General features: G+C 42.5%; 1 protein-coding gene across 2 annotated transcripts; it reads left to right on the forward strand.

The window, feature by feature from the left end:
- Positions 1-1,517: 1,517 nt before the first annotated feature.
- MFSD4B (major facilitator superfamily domain containing 4B) lies at positions 1,518-21,430 on the forward strand. Of its 2 annotated transcripts, XM_055261434.2 has the most exons (4): positions 1,522-1,993; positions 4,508-4,676; positions 6,069-6,185; positions 8,596-21,430. In XM_055261434.2, the coding sequence occupies exons 1-4, from the start codon at positions 1,967-1,969 to the stop codon at positions 9,837-9,839; spliced, it is 1,557 nt and encodes a 518-aa protein (XP_055117409.1). In that variant the 5' UTR covers positions 1,522-1,966; the 3' UTR covers positions 9,840-21,430. The 2 variants fall into 2 exon arrangements, with proteins under 2 accessions (XP_055117420.1, XP_055117409.1); XM_055261445.2 differs by lacking the exon at positions 6,069-6,185 and having other exon boundaries at positions 1,518-1,993.
- The last annotated feature ends 1,799 nt before the right edge of the window (positions 21,431-23,229 follow it).

Here is a 23,229-nt window from a genome sequence, read left to right on the forward strand (position 1 = left end):
GCTGACCTGCTCTAAAATAAATGCTTGGCGGGCCGGGAGCGGTGGCCCACGCCTGTAATCCCAGCACTTTGGGAGGCCAAGGTGGGCGGATCACGAGGAGGAGTTCGAGACCAGCCTGACCAACATGGTGAAACCCCGTCTCTACTAAATACAAAAATTAGCCGTGCGTGGTGGCACGCGCCTGTAATCCTGGCTACTCAGGATGCTGACGCAGGAGAATCGCTTGAACCTAGGAGGTAGAAGTTGCAGTGAGCCAAGATCGCACCATTGCACTCCAGCCTGGGCGACAGAGCGAGAGTCCGTCTCAAAAAAAAAAAAAAAAAGAAAGAAAGAAAAAGAAAGAAATGCTTGGCGGGGCATGGTGGCTCATACCTGTAATCTCAGCACTTTGGAAGGCCAAGGCAGGCGGATCACTTGAGGTCAGGAGTTCGAGACCAGCCTGGCCGACATGGTGAAACCTTGTCTCTACCAAAAAGCGCCACAACACTCCAGCCCGGGCGACATAGGCTCTGTCTCAAAAAAGAAAAAAACAAAAAAACAAAAAAAGTGGGAGTGCGGGTCGGGGAAAGACTTAATGACTAAATGAGTAAGTCTGGAAAGACGGGTTGCAAGGAATGATGAGACTAAGGTTTGTAGTCTGGGAGCCTAAGTGGATGAAAGTTGGAAGAATCAGGTGGAAAAGAACATTTCAAATAGACCACAAAGAAAAGTATATAACATTTTGAGGCTGTGGTACGCTTTGTTAAAGAGCAAAAGGAAACAATTCCTCAAATCAGGGGGGAGGGATAGCATTAGGAGATATACCTAATGTTAAATGACGAGTTAACGGGTGCAGCACACCAACATGGCACATGTATACATATGTAACTAACCTGCACGTCGTGCACATGTACCCTAAAACTTAATGTATTAAAAAAAAATTCCTCAAATCGATGCCAGGCTCCACTTCTTTACAACCTGGAATTATTTCAGGAATTGGAATTATTTCAGGAATTGTGTTTGAAACCACAGCTTTGGATCCCGATTTCTGTCTTGAGCTACTGTTACACTGTTTATATATGGCCACTAATTCGATGACTGAGCTTGGGCAGATTGTTAGTTATTTTCTATGACTTAATCTTTCTATCTGTACAACGGGGATAACGTGGAATTTGGAGTGTCGTGAGGGTTAATTGAGATAATACACGTGATAATTTACACAATGACGTTCAACAAATACTTGTGGAGTGAAAGATGTGCGATTCATCGACAGATCTCAGGGATTTCAGAAAGCTGTATAAGGACCAGCTCTTCAGGCTCCCTCCTCTCCCCAGGAGACCGGGGAGCCGGCGCGAGGCGCTACCGTGTAATTCTTGGCCTATTTTCCTCATAATGGTTTGGCCGCATTTTTACCCCTTGATTTCTCTGGTCGCAGGCTGCAGCTTCAGCTCGCTCCGCCATGGGGCGCGCGTCAGCCAGCCTCTGTGGGCTCAGCTAAGTATGATGCCTAGGCTAGAGAGCCACGTCCAGTCTCCTAGGCAACCACATCAACTTCCGGCTTGAGGCGCGATCCCGGTTGGCGAGAGGCCACATTTCCGCTACGTGACCCGCGCATGCGCCTGCTTGCTGGAGAGCGAGCGTCTTTTGACCCGAACACCTGCGGCGTGCCGAAGTTCTTCTCTGTCCCGGTTCCGGGCGGTCAGCTGGGAGGTGGCTCCCGGAGGGACAGCCGTGCCTGGGCTCGGGGCCAGTGCTCGTCTCGGAGCTCCAGAGGTTCTGCTGAGAAGAGCGGCGGCAGCAAGACGACTTCTCCGGAGCCGCCGAGCTGGAGTTAGAGGTGGAGCTCAGTGGGGCCGGGCCCCAGGCTGCGGGGCAGCGGCTCCTGCAGGCGGAGGCCCCGGCGGAGAATGAGCCAGAGCCGGAGGTGGTGGTGGTCTCCCAGCAGAGCGGTGGGACCGAGAGCAAGCTGCGGTGGTTCACCACCTTGATGCTGTGTGCCTCCTTCCTGGGGCTGGTGAGAGCCGGGGCTGTAACACTCCCAGGCTGGGGCGTTCGAGTCTTGCCTTCGCCACTTGCAAACTGACCTTGGGCGGGTTAACTAATCTGACTGGGCCTCAGTTTCATCATCTAGAAAATGGGCACAATTCTAATCTTGGAGGAAATAGATTTTCTGAATACGTCTTTCAGCTCCAGCAAGCTTTTTTTTGAGGGAGCCTCGCTCTGTTGCCCAGGCTGGAGTGCAGTGGTGCGATCTCGGCTCACTGCACCCTCCGCCCCCAGGGTTCAAGCTATTCTCCTGTGTCAGCTTCCCGAGTAGCTGGGATTACAGGCACCTGCCACTAAGCCCGGCTATTTTTTGTATTTTTAGTAGAGACGGGGTTTCGCCATGTTGGCCAGGCTGGTTTCAAACTCCTGACCTCAGGTGATCCGCCAACCTCGGCCTCCCAAATTATTGGGATTACAGGCGTGAGCCACCGCGCCCGGCCCAGCAAGCCTTCTTACGTCTCCTTCGTGGGATGGGAAGGTTGCAGGAGGGGTTGCCCAGGTCTTTGGCCGCTGCTCTCCGCACCCACCCACTAAACCCCCAAATTATTACACAGAAAAACTGCTTTTCTGGAATTTCTTCCTGGCGGTCTGACCAAATTCAGCCAACCGCTTAATTTTGCAGTTAAGGAAATAGGCCCGGAGGGGAAAGTGACTTTCTGGATCACACAGCTGGTTAAGTGATAGAGCCAGAAATACGTCTCTTACTCTGCCCACAGTCCTATTTATTAATAAAACCAACCTTGAGATTCTTAAATGTTTTTCTTGGAGCAAAGGGCAAGCCTAGAAGCGCCTTTTCCCAAACCCCTGGCTCGCCGCTCAATTCACTTTTCAGAAACGTCCTCCTTATCACTTGATAATTATAATCCTGGGGGAGTTGAGAGATTGAGTCCTCCCAAGAGTCATTTGTGGTCACTTACCATCTCAGGGACTCTGACCCACTATTGTTTCTTAGAGTATTTTGATCGGGCGCCTTGGGGAGGGGTGAAGAAAGAAATCACCTCAGACTTTTGGTGAGTCGTCACTGACTGTCCGGTCCTGTTGTAAATCCTTTGAAGACATGAACTAATTTGATTAGATTCTGTGCTCAGGCTTCTCTCGAAGTACTAGGTGCTTGCTGTGCACCTGGGCCCTTGCCTTAGTGGTCCTTGGTCTTGGACTGTTACGAGTTGGGCAGGGGGCGCACCCCATGCATTTAGAGCAGAGCAGGGCAATTAGAATCAGTTATTCTGGAAATGTATGGAAGCGTTTTTTTCTTTAAGTGTCCAATGAATTTCGTCTGAAAGTCAATTGTAATCCTTACCTCTTGCTGACACTGCATTGAGTAAAGTTTTATTGTTAAAGTCATTCTGTACTTGGGCGTGTAATATTTTCTAAGCAACCTTTACTGACTGTAATTCTGATGGCGTGGAAGAAAAGTGTAGATTTAGAAACATTTAAATTGTTTATCTCCTGTATGTTTTATATATATAGTTCAGGGGAAGGACCCCATGTGCATCCAGAAATATTGCTGTTTAACAACATAAAAAACAGGAATCATATTTTGATGTTTTGATCAATGTTTTGATGTTTTCCAGTGGCTCAGTCAGAACTCACTACAGTCTCGACCTCAGGGCTTAAGCGATCCTTCCATCTCAGCCTCCCTAGTAACTGGGACTACAGGCATGTGCCACCACGCCGGGCTGATTTTTTTTTATTTTTATTTTTGTAGAGATGGGGTTGCCTAGGTTGATCTCAAAATCCTGAGCTCAAGCAATCCTACCACCTCTCCCTCCCAAATTGCTGGGATTACAGATGTAAGCAACCATACCTGACTTAATTTAATTAATTAATTTATTCTTTTTGAGACAGAGTCTTGCACTGTCGCCCAGGCTGGAGTGCAGTGGTGCAGTCTCAGCTCACTGCAACCTCCGCCTCCCATGTTCAAGCGATTCTCCTGCCTCAGCCTCCCAAGTAGCTGGGACTACAGGCGCCCACCACCATGCCCAGCTAATTTTTGTATTTTTAGTACAGATAGGGTTTCACTGTGTTGGCCACACTGGTCTCAAACTCCTGACCTCGTGATCCACCTGCCTCGGCCTCCCAAAGTGCTGAGATTACAGGTGTGAGCCACTGTGCCCAGCCAATTTAAATTTTTAATACCCAAATTCTTATTTGTGCATGTAGTATATTTCAAAATATACGAAACCATTTCAAAAATAGTTTTAATATTACATTTTATTAGTACAGAATAGTCTTTTAAAGGTATTGTTCAGAAAGGAAACAGGATTGCAACAAAAAAAATTTTTTTTTTAATTGAGAGGTGTCAAAACAAAAAAAAATAGAGTTTTAGTCAAAACTAAAAAAACAGTAGTCTAATTCCCTACATTACATTGTAAATCCCAGACCCTCCACCCCTTTTTTTTTTATAGTGGAAGAAACTACCACATAGTTAGACATTATTTTAATGATTATAAGTAAAAACTTTTGTCTTTTTAAATTTTAGGGATTGAGTGTTGCTATAGTGGGACCCACGTTTCAAGATTTGGCAACAAATGTGAACCGAAATATCAGTAGTCTGTCTTTCATTTTTGTGGGTCGTGCCTTGGGATATTTGAATGGCTCTGTGATTGGTGGATTTCTTGTTGATGTCATGAATTATTTTTTACTTTTGGGTAAGTAAATGCTAATTTTAGCTTCTTTATGACTGTGAAGTGAATTTACAAGTTGTCTTTGAAAATATGAAAATACTAGCATGCAGAATGGTTGGCCACTGAAATGGGTAGTGTTAGGTGTTCTCAGTGGCAGTTGAGTTTCCCTGGTACCTGCTTTCATCTTGACAGTTAGAGGGAATCTGTGCTGGGGCCCTCTGGAAATTTAGATTAGCTCTAGAGTGTCTTAGCAATCCTTAGCCTTCCCAACCACTATAATTTAGATACCACTCCTGGATCACACACTGGTTGTCCAAAAAACTCTGCTTAAAGGATTTAGGGCAGATTTCCTGGGGTCACCACAGATGAGAATGAGCTCCTTGAACCTGCCCAGGCTACACCCTGGATTGGGAATGAAGAGGGGAAGGGAGGTTGGGTGGACTGATATAGGCTATGTTTTTGTTCCTGCTGCCTCATGTTGTCGTTGGACAACCCCAGAGTGCTCTATCTCACCCTGGAAATAGATGGCAAAGCTGCTTTTTTTTTTGAGACAGGGTCTCCTCTCCCTCTGTTGCCCGGGCTAGAGTGCAGTGATGCGATCTCTGCTCACTGCAACCTCCACCTCCTGGGCTCAAGCGATCCTCCCATCTCAGCCTCCCAGTTAACTGGGACCGCAGGTGTGAGCCACCATGCCTGACTAATTTTTGTGTTTTTAGTAGAGCTGGGGTTTCACCATGTTGCGCAGGTTGGTCTGGAACTCCTGAGCTCAAAGGATCAGCCTCCCAAAGTGTTGGGATTACAGGTGTGAGCCACCACACCTGGCCTGGCAAAGCTTTTAACATATACTTTTTTTGAACAAATTGAAATATTTAGAGAAAATTTAGATGAATATGATAAAATTATTTTGGAAGCAAGAATAATAATTTGTTATTGTTAAGGAATTAATAATCTCTCTTATTTCCAAAGTGGGTTGAAAGAACATATTTCTTGTATTTTCCTCCCTATTTCCCAAACTAATTTATTTAGTAAATTTTATTACAAACTACTCTAGTAATTGCATTTTATTTTTGTCTTTTTAATTTTTTGCCTCATGTCTAAAAATTCCTGTTAGGTTCTTAAATGTGAATCATTTAAATTAGTTTTGGCTTGTCTCTTTTGGTGTAAAACTTTGCCTTATGGTATAATTTGCAGTTTGATTACTAGCAGTGCTGGAAATGTATTTGTGTTATAATTATTTATATTTCATAATCCATAAAGATTATAAAAGATTCAAATGAAATAATCACTTTTAGAAGCAAAAACTCTCATCTCATTATTAAATTTGACCTGATTTTGCATGTTTGGACATTTATGATGTTGACTTGATCCATGACTGCATGGATATTATTTTTTATAGCTGACTTTCTACCTTCCCAGGAATCTCAATGTTGGCTACCACAGTTGGTCTTTATCTTGTTCCTTTTTGCAAGACAGCGATATTACTCACTGTCATGATGGCTATCTTCGGTGTTTCCATTGGCATTCTGGATACAGGTTAGTGAGCTCTTCAACGTCATCTCTGGGAGTAGGGACTTGCTAGAAGAAGTACAGCAGATGATATTAAACTGTCACTTGCAATGACCCCTAAAATGACACAGACCTACTGAGTTGGTTGTGAGTCACTCAGAATGAATCATCCTTCTAGCAGCTATTCTTGCCAATTAGGGGGCCTGTTTCTGAGCAGCCAACTCTGAAATGAACTTAAAGAATTTTGTTCGCCGGGCGCGGTGGCTCACGCTTGTAATCCCAGCACTTTGGGAGGCCGAGACGGGCGGATCACGAGGTCAGGAGATCAAGACCACGGTGAAACCCCGTCTCTACTAAAAATACAAAAAATTAGCCGGGCGTGGTGGCGGGCGCCTGTAGTCCCAGCTACTCGGAGAGGCTGAGGCAGGAGAATGGCGTGAACCCGGGAGGCGGAGCTTGCAGTGAGCCTAGATTGCGCCGCTGCACTCCAGCCTGGGCGACAGAGTGAGACTCCGTCTCAAAAAAAAAAAAAAAAAAAGAATTTTGTTCTATGAGAGATAATTGATTTGCATTGTACAAACAGGGAAGGGCCCCTGTGTGGGTAATTATAGTGCGGGTGAATAGGCTTTCATTTTGGAGTAGAACTTTATCATGCTACTGTGGGAGGAATTGGTGGTTTAATAGGTTAAACCAAGTTTGGAACTGTTATTTGGCTGAGAAAGCATAGAAGCATCAATCCAACTTGACATTTACCCTGACTTCCAAGCCAAGGGAGATCTATGGTATGGTCTAGGCTCTTTCTTTTTCTTTTCTGTCCTCAAAGTTCCTGCCCTCCTTCAGTAGATTCTTTCCCATATCACCATGTCTTTTAAAACCTACTAAATAGGCTGGGCACGGTGGCTCACGCCTGTAATCCAGCACTTTGGGAGGCCGAGATGGGCGGATCACGAGGTCAGGGGAATCGATTGAGACCACGGTGAAACCCCGTCTCTACTAAAAAATACAAAAAAATTAGCCGGGCACGGTGGCAGGCGCCTGTAGTCCCAGCTACTCAGGAGGCTAAGGTAGGAGAATGATGTGAACCCAGAAGGTGGAGCTTGCAGTGAGCCGGGATTGCGCCACTGCACTCCAGCCTGGGCGACAGAGCAAGACTCTGTCTCAGAAAAAAAAAAAAAAAAAAAAAAAAAAATTAGCCAGGTGTGGTGGTGGGTGCCTGTAGTCCCAGTTACTCGGGAGGCTGAGGCAGGAGAATGGCATGAACCACCAGGAGGCAGAGCTTGCAGTGAGCTGAGATCACACCACTGTACTTCAGCCTGGGTGACACAGCGAGACTCCATCTCAAAAAACAAAACAAAACAAAACAACCTACTAAATAATGGGGAGGTGGCTCACGCCTGTAATCCTAGCACTTTGGGAGGCTGTGTCAGGCAGATCACCTGAGGTCAGGAGTTCAAGACCAGCCTGACCAACATGGAGAAACCGCGTCTCTACTAAAAATACAAAATTAGCCAGGCATGGTGGCGCGTGCCTGTAATCCCAGCTACTCAGGAGGCTGAGGCTGGAGAATTGCTTGAACCCAGGAGGCGGAGGTTACAGAGAGCCAAGATTGTGCCATTGCACTCCAGCCTGGATCTCAAAAACAAACAAACAAAAAACCTGCTAAATAACATAGATGACATCTGTTTACTCCTAAAACCAGCTTTCTACCCCTCCCTTCCCTGCTTTGCTGTTATGTGATCTGTTGGGGAAATATTTTATTTTACTTTAGGGTTAATTTGGTTATGAAATTAGAGGGTAGAATTATATATTTATCTGAAAATATCTGTTGAAAAAAAAGAAGATAGCTCAAGATGTGCTGCTTCTTGCCTTTCTCCTCCTAGATGTTTAGACAGTATAAATTCAGATGCTAAACGGTGTCCTTGTTTCCTCTAATGGGCACACCAGAATCCTGGCTATTCAGGTTCCTGGACGTGTGTTTTGCATCTGTTACATACATAAGTAAGTAATTTTCCTCAAGTGGCTACCAACAGCAAGTTCAAAAAGCTTTGGTAATTTGGCTACTATCTGATGATAAAATTTTGCCTTTTAAATATATATGTAAAATATTAATATATAAATATTTCTTCCCCAGTCTGATGTTAGAACTGTATTATAAAAAGCATCTTGCTAATGTGCTTGGTTCTAGGAGGTAGTAGTCTACTAGACTGTAGAATTCGATTTGTGAGTACATGATGTTATGATGCTTAGAGTTGCCTGGTGGTAGTGGGTTAGAATTCCTTACTCAGAATTGATTTAGTTGCAGTGTTTGATAATTCGAATGTTATAATGCTTGTGCTATGTAAAATTGACTCACCCCCTTTCTGATAAGTGAACTTTTTTTTTTGTAAGTAAGTAACTGTGTTTAACTTAAATAATTTTTCCCATCTTTCATTGACAGGTGGTAACGTCCTTATCTTGGCTATTTGGGGGGACAAAGGAGCCCCACATATGCAGGCCTTACACTTCTCTTTTGCCTTGGGTGCCTTTTTGGCTCCACTGCTAGCTAAACTGGCTTTGGGTCCGACAGTGTCTGCTGAAAACCGCACAGAGTCTGATTTCCATCCTGCACTCAACCGATCATCTGACGCTGACTCAGAAGCTCTGTTTGGAGTACCTAATGATAAGAATTTACTGTGGGCTTATGCTGTTATCGGTAGTTACATGTTCTTAGTTTCCATCATTTTTTTTGGTCTGTTTTTAAAGAATAGCTCAAAGCAAGAAAAAGCAAGAGCATCTGCTGAGACATTTCAAAGAGCAAAATATCACAACGCCCTTCTTTGTCTCCTTTTTCTGTTCTTCTTTTTTTATGTTGGAGCCGAGGTAACATATGGCTCTTATGTTTTCTCATTTGCAACCACCCATGCTGGCATGAAAGAAAGTGAAGCTGCTGGGTTGAACTCCATCTTCTGGGGGACATTTGCAGCCTGTAGGGGCCTAGCAATCTTTTTTGCTACCTGTTTACAGCCTGGAACCATGATTGTATTGAGCAACATTGGCAGCCTGACTTCATCTTTATTTCTGGTGCTTTTTGACAAGAACCCAATTTGTCTCTGGATAGCAACTTCAGTGTATGGGGCTTCAATGGCAACCACGTTTCCGAGTGGTGTTTCTTGGATTGAGCAGTACACGACCATCCATGGGAAATCTGCAGCATTTTTTGTAATTGGTGCTTCCCTGGGAGAAATGGCTATTCCTGCAGTCATTGGAATTCTTCAAGGAAAATACCCTGATTTGCCTGTAGTTCTGTATACCTCTTTGGGAGCATCAATAGCTACTGGTATTTTATTTCCTGTGCTATATAAATTAGCCACTTCACCTCTTGATCGCCAGCGAAAAGAAGACAGAAAGAGTGAGGACCAGAAAGCTCTGCTCTCTAGCTCCAGGCTAAATGAATATGAGGAAGAGAATGAAGAGGAGGATGCAGAAAAATGGAATGAAATGGATTTTGAAATGATTGAAACGAATGATACAGTGAGGCATTCTATAATAGAGACATCTAGAAGTAGTCTGACGGAGCCCACAGCTGAAGTCTATAATCAATACCCATCAAATACACTGGTGTTTGAGTCTTCTCCTTTTAATACTGGCAGTTCCCATGTGAAGCACTTGCCAGAAACCAGGACAAAAGGGACTAACATTTAGAGAAGATGGATCACTCACTGACATCTTTGAATAACTGCCACTTCTGAGGACACCATTCAGAGCAGAGCATTAGCAGAATTTCACCATGCTTTGGGGATTAAAATTTTTAGATCCAAATTAGAGCGAATTTTAAAAATTTTTGAAATGTTCTGTAATTCCCAGAGTCTTCCATAAATAACCAAATGGTCTCATACACGTACAGTAGGATCTTGTTATAAGGCTAGTATTTGATATGTGACTGATGAGGAAATATTTTATGGTCTCCACCCCTCAGAGCACCCAAAGAAGGGATTTGTTTTTGAGAAGGGGGGTATTCTCATGGAATGAGACCATGTAGGAGTTGAATTGATTGGTTGAACAAATTATCAGGTATCAATATTTTTCCAGGAAAGTTGAGGAGAATAGTTTCATAAAAGAGAAATGGGCCAGGTGCAGTGGCTCACGCCTGTAATCCCAGCACTTTGGGAGGCCGAGATGGGCAGATCACAAGGTCAGGAGATCAAGACCATCGTGCCTAATACAGTGAAACCGTGTCTGTACTAAAAATACAAAAAATTAGCCGGGCGTGGTGGCGGGCGCCTGTAGTCCCAGCTACTCAGGAGGCTGAGGCAGGAGAATGGTGTGAACCCGGGAGGCAGAGCTTGCAGTGAGCCGAGATTGTGCCACTGCACTCCGGCCTGGGCGACAGCAAGACTCTGTCTCAGGAAAAAAAAAAAAGAATGGAGAAGTAGTTTTATTAATTGCTTTACCTTATCTGTAGGGTTGGAGCAAAGAATGATAATGACTCACTTGATTTCTAGTTTCAATGAAGAGAACACAGAACAGGGCCCAAGGGGCCTGGCTTCAAGCCTTGACTCCTTCTAGCCCTGCACGCTGTCACTTAACATAGGCCTTGTTTATCTCGCCTCCTGATCTGTGATTCTAGAAATGAAAATGAGATGATTTCCAAATTGGGAATCCATAAGTTTTAAAGTTTGTGCAAAATGTCTGCTAGAAATTAGTACAAGTGACAGCACATTCTTCATTTCAAATGAGAAGTGAAACCAAAATGATAAATAGCTTTAAGAATGTGCTAATGATAAATGATTGCATGTCAATTTAATGTACTTAATGTTTAATACCTTATTTGAATAATTACCTGAAGAATATATTTTTTAGTACTGTATTTCATTGACTCTAAGTTGCACTTTTTGCCCCCATACTGTTAACATACCTGAAATCAGGACATGTCTTACAATCAGTGAACATTTAACATTGTGACAAAGTTTAATTGACAGTTTTTTCCCATATGTATATATAAAATAATGTGTTTTACAATTAGTGGCTTAGATTCAGTGAAATACAGTAATTCATTCAATTATGCTATCTTTACAGACATTTTAAAAATAAGTTATTTTTATATGCTAATATTCTATGTTCAAATGGAATTTGGAGACACTATGTTCTAATTTCAAGAGCTGTTTCAGTGTTACTAGATTAGTAGTAGGGTTGTAGATGGGGTCTTTTGAGGTCCTCTACCTGAGCCTACCTCAGTAACAGAGGCTGGGTCTGAGCCTTGCTCAGGATTAGCTCTTCACCAGGTCTGTGTGGTAATCATATCATAGTTAACCGTTAAGTCACGCTGCAAGTGTAGTTTACAGTGAGGCACAGTCTTTTCCAGTGATTGGAATACTTGTGTCACCGATCCAGGGTTTCTCTTTCCTTAGTCTGAAATACCTGGGAAATCAATTAGAAGGTGACTGGGTGGCCTAGGAGTCAAGGATCAGAAAGGGTACTTCATATGTATATGGCAGAATTGGTGCAGGTGATCGTTTGAAAAATGACTAGAATTGATGAAATTTTGTTTACTTCCTCCAATTTTATGCTGAATAACATCTCACTTCTACCTGATTGGAGTAGGCTTGCTTTCTCTTAATTTCTATAAATTTGCCATTGTTTTGTCTCAAGTAAAATACAGCGTCTTTCTTGACCACTGCCCATTCACCTTATATGCCTGCCACAATCTTGGTTCATGTAATAACCTAACAGCTTTGGAGACAGCGGTGGAGAAGTTAATGATAAAAACCCTCTTGCTCTTTTTATTTGTATTTATTTATTAGGGGTGGGGAACGGTGTCTCACTCACTCTGTCGCTCAGGCTGGAGTGCAATGGCGTGATCTCAGCTCACTGCAACCTCTGCCTCCCTGGTTCAAGCGATTCTTCTGCCTCAGCCTCCTGAGTAGCTGGGATTACAGGCGTGTGCCACCATGCCCAGCTAATTTTTGTGTTTTTAGTAGAGAGGGGGTTTCACCATGTTACCTAGGCTGATCTCAAATTCCTGATCTCAAGTGATCCGCCCATCTCAGCCTCCCAAAGTGTTGAGATTACAGGCATGGCCACCGTGCCCAGCCCTTTTGCTCTTCTTATAGCGTACTTTTCCCTCAGTTAGAACTTGGAAATTACTTCTGCTTCACTTACTGGTTTTTCTCAGGTTGTTGGAATCTAGGCAGTAGCAGTTACTTGGCAGCTAGGAGGCTTGCTAGAATAGGAATTCCACCTTCAGCATTTACTGTTACAGGGTAGAAGATGCAGCTCAGGGAGAGAAGGATGATGATAAGAACATGGCAGAAAATCTCAAAATCCACTCTGGAAAATTCACTATGTTTCCACACACCAACATGTGAATGGTCATATGAGATCATAGGCATTGTTAAAGTTCCATATTGGACGGAAAAGACTTAGTACAGTTCTAAGAATTAGCATTCATCCTACTGATCAGTTCTTAGGTAAGTGTCTGCTGATACCTAAGTAACCAGTATACCCAAGTGTTCTATTGCTGGGTAACACAGTGCCACAAATTGAACACCTTAAAACAACACACATTTACCATCTCACAGGGCCGCTTCAGTACAGGACCTTCCTCTTGTAGACTGAGGTACGTGTTTCTTGCTGACTGTCAGCTGGGCACCACTCAGCTTTGAGAGGCCTCCCACAGTTCTTGCCATGTGGCCGTCTCACAGATGCCTCACAACATGGCAGTTTCTTCAAAGCAAGCAGGAGAACCTCTAAATGGGTCTTGTATGACATTCTGTCATGGGAATAACATCTCATCACCTTTGCCATATTCTAGTGTCTAGAAGCAAGGTATAAGTTCCACTGAAACTCAAGAGTAGAGGCTAGAACAGGGATGTGACTCATTGGGGATCACCTTAGAACATGCCTGCCACACTCAGGTACCTGCAAAATAGAGATTCTCAAAAGAGCTAAAAACTAAGCTAAGAGCAGGACATGATGGCTCACACCTGTAATCCCAGCTACTCAGGAAGCTGGGATGGAAGTATCTGCTGAGGTCAGGAGTTTGAGACCAGCCTGGGCAATACAGTGAGACCCTGTCTCTAAAAAAATTTAAAAAGAGACCCCTTCTCTAAAAAACAAACAGGCTGGGTGCGGTGGCTCATGCCTGTAATCCCAGCACTTTGGGAGGCCGAGATGGGTGGATCACAAAGTCAGGAGATCGAGACCATTCTGGCTAACACGGTGAAACCCCGTCTCTACTAAAAATACAAAAAATTAGCCGGGTGGGTGTGGTGGCGGGTACCTGTAGTCCTAGCTACTTGGGAGGCTGAAGCAGGAGAATGGCGTGAACCCAGGAGGCGGAGCTTGCAGTGAGCCAAGATCGCGCCACTGCACTCCAGCCTGGGCAACAGAGTGAGAAAAAAACACTCAACTATGAGCTGGGGAAAAAAGCTTCAGCAGTTCACTGAAAGTGCTTACAGGTACAGCTAGTATGGGGATGGAATATGCCCCATTAGCCAGGCCAACAAATCTCAAATAGGAGAATCTTTTTTATGTTTGTGGGATAGTGGGTGAGTTATTGCAGAGTTATGTCTTTTTTTCTCTCACTATTTTATGTCCCTTATCACTGTGCCTTTAACCTATTGAAATGCGGCTGAGGCCGGGTGCGGTGGCTCACACCAAGATGGCGCCACTACACTCCAGCCTGGGCAACAGAGTGAGACTCCATCTCAAAAAAAAAAAAAAAAAAAAAAAAAAAAAGGGAAATACAGTTGAATATGAGGGAAATAGGTAAATTTCAGTTTGAGTTTATTGAGTTTATTTGTATTTTATAATAAAATCCAGGGACATTTTGAGAGTATTTTTCAATTACTGTTATTTTTTTTAAAATCTTTTGAAAAATTACTTTTTATTATAAAAACAATAAAGGCATAAAATTTTGGCACAAAAATTAGAGAAATACACAAAAATATAAGGAACAAGTATAATCCATAATCCTAAGCACCTAGAAAAGTTCTTACATTTCTCAAATTTCCTAAGTAAAGGGTAAAAAGAAAAAAAAATTCTCCATCAGATAAAGTATCAGAAATAACTTGAATTTTTTGTCTAAAGTATATTGACATTACAGTTGGTGAACTGGTTATTAATTTGAAGAATTATAGTTAATTTTTTTAAAAAAACCTAATTGAGAGATGATCAGTAGATTCCTTGAATAATCAGGATAGCTTTCTCATATCCAGAACTTTTGGCTGGGCGTGGTGGCTGACACCTGGTAATCACAGCACTTTGGGAGGCTGAGGCGGGTGGATCACTTGAGGTCAGGAGTTTGAGACCAGCCTGGCCAACATGGCGAAACCCTATCTCTACTTAAAACAACAACAACAACAAAAACAAATAATTAGCCAGGTGTGGTGGCAGGCATTTGTAATCCCAGCTTCTGGGGAGGCCGAGGCACGAGAATCACTTGAACTTGGGAGGTGGAGTTTACAGTGAGCTGAGATTGCGCTACTGCACTTCAGCCTGGGTTACAAAGTGAGATTCTGTCTAAAAAATTTAAAATACCCAGAACTTTTGATTTATCATGGCAATGTGTCACTCAATCCCCAATCCTGCTACTTAAAAGTTATTTTTATTTCTTAAGTGGCCTGATCACAGCTCACTGCAGCCCTGACCTCCCAGGCTCAAGCAATCCTCCTACCTCAGCCTTCCAAGTAGCTGGGACTACAGGCTTGTGCAACCATGCCTGGCTAATTTTTGTATATTTTGTAGAGACAGGGTTTTGCCATGTTGGCCAGGCTGGTCTCAAACTCCTGACCTCAAGTGATCCACCTGTCTAGGCCTCCCAAAGTGCTGGGATGACATGCGTGAGCCACCATGCCTAGTCCACCTGTGATATTTTGATACATGCATACAATGTGCAGTGATCAAAGCAGGGTAATTAGGATATTAATTATCTCAAGTGTTATAATTTCTTTGTGTTAGGAAAATTCCACATCTTCTGCTATAGCTATTTTCGGTTATATACTGGATTACTGATAACTATAGTGACCCTACTGTGCTGTTGAACACGAGAACTTATTCCTTCTAACTGTATTTTTATTTTTAGACGAAGTTTCACTCTCGTTGCCCAGGCTGGAGTGCAATGGCACGATCTCTGCTCACTGCAACCTCTGCCTCCTAGGTTCAAGCCATTCTTGTTCCTCAGCCACTCAAGTAGCTGGGATTACAGGCATGTGTCACCATTCCTGGCTAATTTTTGTATTTTTAGTAGAGATGGGGTTTTTACCATGTTGGTCAGGCTGGTCTCGAACTCCTGACCTCAAGTGATCCACCCATCTTGACCTCTCAAAGTGCTGGGATTACAGGTGTGAGCCACTGCACCCGATCTCTATCTAACTGTATTTTTATTTATTATTATTTTTTTAAGACGGAGTCTTGCTCTTGTCGCCCAGGCTGGAGTGCAATGGCACAATTTCGGCTCACTGCAACCTCTGCCTCCTGGGTTCAGGCGATTCTTCTGCCTCAGCCTCCCAAGTAGCTGGAATTACAGGCACCTGCCACCATGCCCAGCCAATTTTTGTGTTTTTAGTAGAGACGGGGTTTCACCATGTTGGCCAGGCTGATCTTGAACTCCCGACCTCAGGTGATCCACTTGCCTTGGGTCAGAAAAGATATTTTGATCAGAAATGGTTATATTTTGGTCAGAAAAAATTATATTGCGGTCAGAAAAGATTATATATTTTTTTGAGTTAGGGTCTCGCTCTGTTGCTTAGGCTGGAGTGCCGTGGTCTGATCATGGCTTACCGTAGCCTCAAGCTTTTAGGCTCAAGCAATCCCCTGCCTCAGCCTTCTGAGCAGCTAGGATTACAGGTGTCACAATGCTTATTATTATTGTTATTTTCTGTTGTAGAGATGGGGTCTCACTACGTTGACTAGGCTGGTTTTGAATTCCTGGCCTCAAGCGATCCTCCCGTCTCAGCCTCCCAAACTGCTGGGATTACAGGTATGAGGTATTGTGTCCAGCCAGAAAAGATTCTTGATGTGATTTTAATTCTTTTAAATTAGTTGAGATTTGTTTTGTTTTGTTTAACATGTGGTCTATCCTGGAGAATGTGCTGATGAGAAGAATGTTTATTCTGTAGCTGTTGGGTGAAATGTTCTGTAAATGTCTGTTAGGCCCAGTTGGTCTAAATCTAATGTTTCTTTGTTGATTTTCTGTCTAGATGATCTGTCCAGTGCTGAGATTGGATTACTGAAGTCCCCAACTACTATTGTAGTTGGAGTCTATGTGCACATTTATTTTTTTATTTTTTTGAGACAGGGTCTCACTTTGTTACCCAGGCTGGAGTGCAGTGGCACGATTACAGCTCACTGTAGTTTTGACCTCCTGAGCTCAAGTGATTCTCTTGCTTCAGCCTTTTGAGTAGTTGGAACTACAGTTGTGTGTCACCATGGCTAATTTGTTATTTCTTTAATAGAGGTGGGGCTTCAGTATGTTGCCCAGGCAGGTCTTGAACTGCACTCAAGTGATCTTCCCACCTTGACCTCCCAAAGTGCTGAAATTACAGGCATGAACCACTGTGCCTAGCCTAATTTTTAAATTATTTCTAGAGACAAGGTCTCACTATGTTGCCCAGGCTGGTCTCAAACTCCTGGGCTCAAGCATTCTCCCACTTTGGCCTCCCAAAGTGCGGGGATTACAGGTGTGAGAGCCCCTTGAAATATAAGAATATTGGCTTTATTTATTTTGGTGCTCTGGTGTTTGGTGCATATATATTTACAGTTGTTTTAGCCTTTTGAATGGATCTCTTTATCATTATATAATGACTTTGTTTGTCTCTTTTTACAGTTTTGGATATAGTCTATTTTATCTAAGCATAACTATTCTTGCCTGGTTTTGGTTTTGCTTTGTGTAGAATATCTTTTTCCATACCTGCACTTTCAGTCCATATGTGTGTTTATGGGTGAAGTGAGTTTTTTGCAGGCAGCATACCGTTGGGTAATGGGGTTTTTTGTTTTTTTGTTTATTTTAATCCATTCAGTCTTTCTATAACTTTTAGGTGGGGAATTTAACCCATTTACATTCAAGGCTGTTATTGACAGGTGAAGACTTGCTCTTGTCATTTTGTGATTGTTTTCTGATTGTTTTGTATATCCTTTGTTTTTTCCTCTCAATGTTTATCATTGTGATTTTGTGGTTTTCTGTAGAGATAAGTTTTCTTTATCTTCCTCCTTTGTGTATCTATAACACTAGTACATTTTATGCTTTTGCATGTTTTCATGATGGTGATTATCATCTTTTTGCCTCCAGATGTATTAAGCTTTATTTCTTGTAAGGCTGGTCTAGTTGTGATGAATTCCATCAGTTTTTGTCTGGGATCTGTGGTTATTTTAATTATGTCTTGTCTTATTCTCTATTTCTGTGTTATTTTTTAAAATTATTTCAGAGAAGATTGGTTCTTACACTGTGACTATCCTTTTCTGTTTATTTCATTTTAATTTTTTTAGAGACAGGATATCCCTTTATGGCCCATCCTGGAGTGCAGTGGTGTGATCATAGCTCATTGCAGCTTCAGACTCCTGGGCCCAAGCAATCCACTCACCTCAGTCTCTTGAGTAGCTGGGACTACAGTTGCATGCCACCTTACCTGGCTTTTTTTTTTTTCTTGGAGACAGGGTCTCATTTTGTTGCCCAGGCTAGTCTTAAATTCCTGGCTTCAAGCAATCCTTCCACCTCAGCTAGGATTACAGGTGTAAGCCACGATACCCCACCCTGTGACTATTCTTATATACTGCTCTTATGTCTTCGTTTGCTTGGATTTTTAATTGCAGAATGTGTTTAATAGATTCTGTAAATTTATTGCAGCTTGCCTTTGATACATTTGGTTATGAGTTAGTTAACGGGTGGCCTGGAGGAATGTTTTGAAGTTAGATGACATGAGTAGCATAAGGGGCTGGCTTTTAGCTCAGAACAACTTTTTTTTTTTTTTTTAAGATGGAGTCTTGCTCTGTCACCCAGGCTGGAGTGCAATGGCACGATCTTGGCTCACTGCAACCACTGGCTCCTGGTTTTAAGCTATTCTCCTGGTTTTAAGCGATTCTCCCAGCCTCCTGAGTAGCTGGGATTACAGGTGCGCACCACCACACCCAGCTAGTTTTTGTATTTTTAGTAAAAACGGGGTTTCACAATGTTGGTCAGGCTGGTCTCAAACTCCTGACCTTGTGATCCGCCCACCTTGGCCTCCCAAAGTGCTGGGATTACAGGTGTGAGCCACTGCGCCCAGTCAGCTCAGAACAACTTGTTGGGATTGTATGATGCTTTTCCAATAAAAATTATTTAATTTTTATAAAATATACTTAATGGAAAATGTATCTTTTAACATTTTAAATTGTACAGTTCAGTGGCATTAAGTATAATCACATTGTTGTACAACCATCAATACCACTCATCCACAGAACGTTTTTTACCTTGCAAAACTGAAACTCTGTGCATTAAACAATAACTGCCATTCTACGCCCCCATCCCAGCCCTTGTCAACCACCATTCTACTTTGTCTGTCTATGAATTTGACTACTCAGAGTACTTCGTGTAAGTGGGATCATACAGTTTTTGCCCTTTCATTACTAGCTTCCTTCACCTAACATGTCTTCAAGGATCATCCTTGTTGTAGCATGTGTTAGAATTTCTTTCCTTTTTAAGTCTATGATACACCATTGTATATACATACTACATTTTGTTTATTCATCTGTCAATGGACATTTGTGTTGTTTCTACATTTTGGCTATTGTTAATATGCTGCTGTGAACGTAGGTGTACAACTGTCTCTTTGAGATCTTGTTTTCAGTTCTTTTGAGATATATACCCATAAGTGGAATTGCTGAATCTTATGGTAATTCTGTTTTTAATATTTTGTTGTGTTTGTGTTTTTTGTCTTAGATTTTTTTCTTAAGTTTTTCCAGAAGAGAGCAGCTTTAGGAAGAGAATAAACACATACTTTTAAGGTATTATCTGACTTTAGGCACATTATGATCATATCAGTAGCACCCACGTACTGAATAAGTGAACTCAAAGAAAGGTTATGTCAGGCAACTACCTCAAAGTTTTGTTATCTGCCTACAATTTTTGTTCAGTGATTGCGCAAGTGCTTGAGGGCTTACTGCATGTGAGGCTCTGTAGACTAAGTATTAATGGACTTTCTTTTTTGTCCTTGCAGTAGTAGGTACAGCTTTGATCTCAGTTTTCTGCCAAATGAATAGTTCTGTGTTTTGTGCTCATTCGTTTACAAACAGAGATCCCTCTGAACCACCTTGGAACCAGAAGGTGTGTGGTCAGAGAACCATAAATGGGCTGCTCTCTGCCTCTCTCACAGCAGTTCTGCCCCTCCTTGGGACCACTCATTTTCTGCATTCCTGGCCCATCTTCTGTATATCTCTGGTCCAGATTCCAGAGGAAACCTGTTTGACTTGAGTAGATGCCATTGCCCTTATTGGGCCTTGCCTTAGGAATTCCTCTGTATATCTCTGGTCCAGCTTCCGGAGGAAACCTGTTTGACTTGAGTAGATGCCGTTGCCCTTATTGGGCCTTGCCTCAGGAGTTGCTGGTTAGCCTATGAAGGGGTTCCCCTTGGGTTGATGACATTGCTCCCATCCAGAAAGTGGCTACTTCTATCCTCCTACTCCCACCACTCTGCATGCAGGAGCTGTTATCATCAAAAGGGAATTTCCACTGTCTGCTCTGTACCAGAGAAGTGCTAGGCTTTATAAATATTGGTAATCAATACCTGAATGGGATGAAAATTGGCAGGCCCTGGGATGGATGGCCTGGTTCATCTGCATCAGAACTGGAAAAACAAAATCACACCATATTGCAGACTTTTTTGGAAGAGCGTATTAGACAAGTTTTGTGGACTATTTGATTTTTACCAAGAAAGAAAGCTTTCTCGTAAGAGGGTAAGATTTCTACTTGAGTGAGCTCTAAGAGGAGTCCCAGTTTGCAAGAGATATTATTACAGTTCTCATCTGTGTGGACCAGAAAGTTTTCCAAATTCATGCATTTCAGTTATCTAACAGATATTTACTGAGGATTTACCATGTTCAGTAACCAGGGCCCTGGGAATATAACAGGAGAAGGCAGATAAGATCCTTGCCTTCACCAAGCTTATGTTTTTCTATTTCAAGTAAAATTTGCCATGACAAAATTTCTATCAGCAGAAGAGCCAGTAACTCTTATTGTAATAGGTTTTACCCAGTTTTAGAAAAGGAAAGTGGCTAAACTCTTGGTTCCTTGGTGTGTGTTTTTGTTCGTTCATTTCTAGTACTTGTATATGTCTTTGGGATAATTTTTGATTTAGAGTTTTGTAGAAATTACTCAGCACAATGTAGTTGAGGTGAATATAGGTAAGAAGGCTTAGGAAGCCTACAACAAAGGAATCTGACACCAAATTTTGAGATTTATTCAGTCCAGCCAAGAGAACATATTTATGGTCAAACTAGATATTGGATTACAGCTCCAGAGACCCTTGAGCTGACAGAGCAGATTCTCATTTCTCAGCCCTTTCCCTTATCACTTGCAGTGAACTCTGCCTCCAGGAGCAGAGTATCCAGTTCTGTGTCCAAGCACTCTATGAATCTTTACCCTTGTTGAAGAAATACTCAGAGACAGAAGCATTTAGAAAAGGAAAAGTTTACCTGCAAAGAGAGCAAGAGAATGACTGGCTTGCCAAATAAAAAACATAAGTATTTGAAGGAAAAAATTAAAAACTACCAAGGTTTCTGAGTTTGCGTTAGACTGTTCATGGTGAAAAACAGTAACTGCCTCATGTAATTATTATATTCACAAAGGTTATGGCAAATCTTCAGATGTAGCACAGCAAAAACAAGGATAAAATTTCTTAGGGAGTCCAGGTTTATGGGAAACATTCAAGGTTTTATTGTTTTTTAGATCAGAAACAGTTAGATGACCCTATCATTTTTGTTTTGTCTCAGGGTGCAAAGCCTTTCCTTTCTGATGGTGATTGATATAGTTTGGCCATGTCCCCACCCAAATCTCATCTTGAATTCCCATGTGTTGTTGGAGGGACCTGGTGGGAGGTAACTAAATCATGGGGGCAGGTCTTTCCTGTGCTGTTCTTGTGATAGTGAGGAAGTCTCACGAGATCTGATGGTTATTATAAGAGGGAGTTTTCCAGCACAAGCCCTCATTTTGCCTGCTGCCGTCTATATAAGATGTGATTTGCTGCTCCTTGCCTTCCGTCATGATTGTGAAGCCTCCCCAGCCATGTGGAACTATAAGTCCAATAAACCTCTTTTGTAAATTACCTAGTCTCAGGTCTGTCTTTATCAACAGCATGAAAACAGACTAATAGAGTGATATAGGAAGTTCTTAGCCTTACCGAAGCGAGGGAAAGTGACATTTTGCTTCTACACCCTCCAGAATTCATAAGCTCCAGAAGGAAAGAGGACCCAAGGGAAAAACATGATTGCAAAATGTGTTCTTGTCCTCTGCCCAAGCGATTAACCTTTGCTCCAGTGGTTTTTAAACCTGGCTGCTGTTAGAATCACCTGGCAGTGTTTAGAAATGACTGATGCCCAGCATTTTAACTTAAATACCAATTTAATTGGTCTGGAGTGGAGCCTGAGTATGGATATTTAAAAAAGTAACTCCTCCTCCCCAATCCCCCATAATTGTAATGTGCAGCCAAGATTGAGAACCACTGCTTTTATCAGTGTACAAAACTGGATCCTTTACTAGTCACAGTGGTTTTTTCTTAGGCTAATTTACAGATTGATTAAGTTATGCGGCTTTTGTAGATCCTTGAAATTCTGTGCACTTTCTTTTTTTTTTGAGATGGAGTCTTGCTCTATCGCGCAGGCTGGAGTGCAGTGGCGCTATCAGCTCACTGCAAACTCCACCTCCCGGGTTCACGCCATTCTCCTGCCTCAGCCTCCTGAGTAGCTGGGACTACAGGCGCCCACCACCGTGCCCAGCTAATTTTTTGTATTTCTAGTAGAGTCGGGGTTTCACCGTGTTAATCAGGATGGTCTCGATCTCCTGACCTCGTGATCCTCCCACCTCGGCCTCCCAAAGTGCTGGGATTACAGGCGTGAGCCACTGCGCCTAGCCTGTGCGCTTTCTTAAAGGAAAACTGGAGAGGAAGAGATCTCATGTTTTCTATTCACTCCACTGCTGCTTCGTCCAATGCAGGAAATAATGCTGTTATTTGAAGTCCTTCCTAAAACAAAAGCTCAGATCTTTTGGAGGTTGCCCTTCTAGGCAGGTTTTCACCAATCAATTTTGATTTGGGGGGCTTAACAGGGTAGGAGTGATCTTGCAGGTTTATTACATCTGAATTTAAGACTACTCACCTAGGCTGGGTGTGGTGGCTCACACGTGTAATCTCAGTGCTTTGGGAGGCCAAGGCGGGAGGATGCCTTGAGCCCAGGATTTCAACACTGCAGTGAGCCATGATCACACCACTGCATGAACGAAACTCCATCTCAAACAAAAAAAAAAAATAGACTACTCACTGTTTACATAGCTTTGTACCATATAAAAACTTGTTTGAATAAAACATCGATAACAATAGTGATGTTGGTTTAAGATTCATGTTTCGGTTGTTTCACTGATTTTTGAATTGATACATAATAGCTATGCATAATTATGGGTTCCCTGTGATAATTTAATACATTCATACAATGTGTAATGAGCAAATCAGGGTAGTTGGGGTATCCATCACCTCAGATATTTATCATTTCTTTGTGTTGGGACCATTCCAAATCTTCTCCTCTAGCTGTTTTGAAATATACAATAAATTAGTGTTAACTGTAGTCACCCTACTGTGCTATCAAACACTAGAACTTATTCCTTCTAACTGTATTTTTGTCTTTGCTAACCAACCTACTGCCCTCTGCTCTTTCTCCTACCCTTCCCAGCCTCTGGTAATTATCATTCTACTCACTACCTCCATGAGATTAATTTTTTAGCTCCCACATCTAAGTGAGAACGTGGAATATTTGTCTTTCTGTTAAGTGAAATAACTCCCTTAACATAGTGTCCTTCAGTTTCATCCGTGTTGCTGCACATGATAGGATTTCATTTTATTATGTCTGAATAATA

This window comes from Symphalangus syndactylus, chromosome 2 (assembly GCF_028878055.3).
Source record: "Symphalangus syndactylus isolate Jambi chromosome 2, NHGRI_mSymSyn1-v2.1_pri, whole genome shotgun sequence".
NCBI classification, from domain to species: Eukaryota; Metazoa; Chordata; class Mammalia; order Primates; family Hylobatidae; genus Symphalangus; species Symphalangus syndactylus.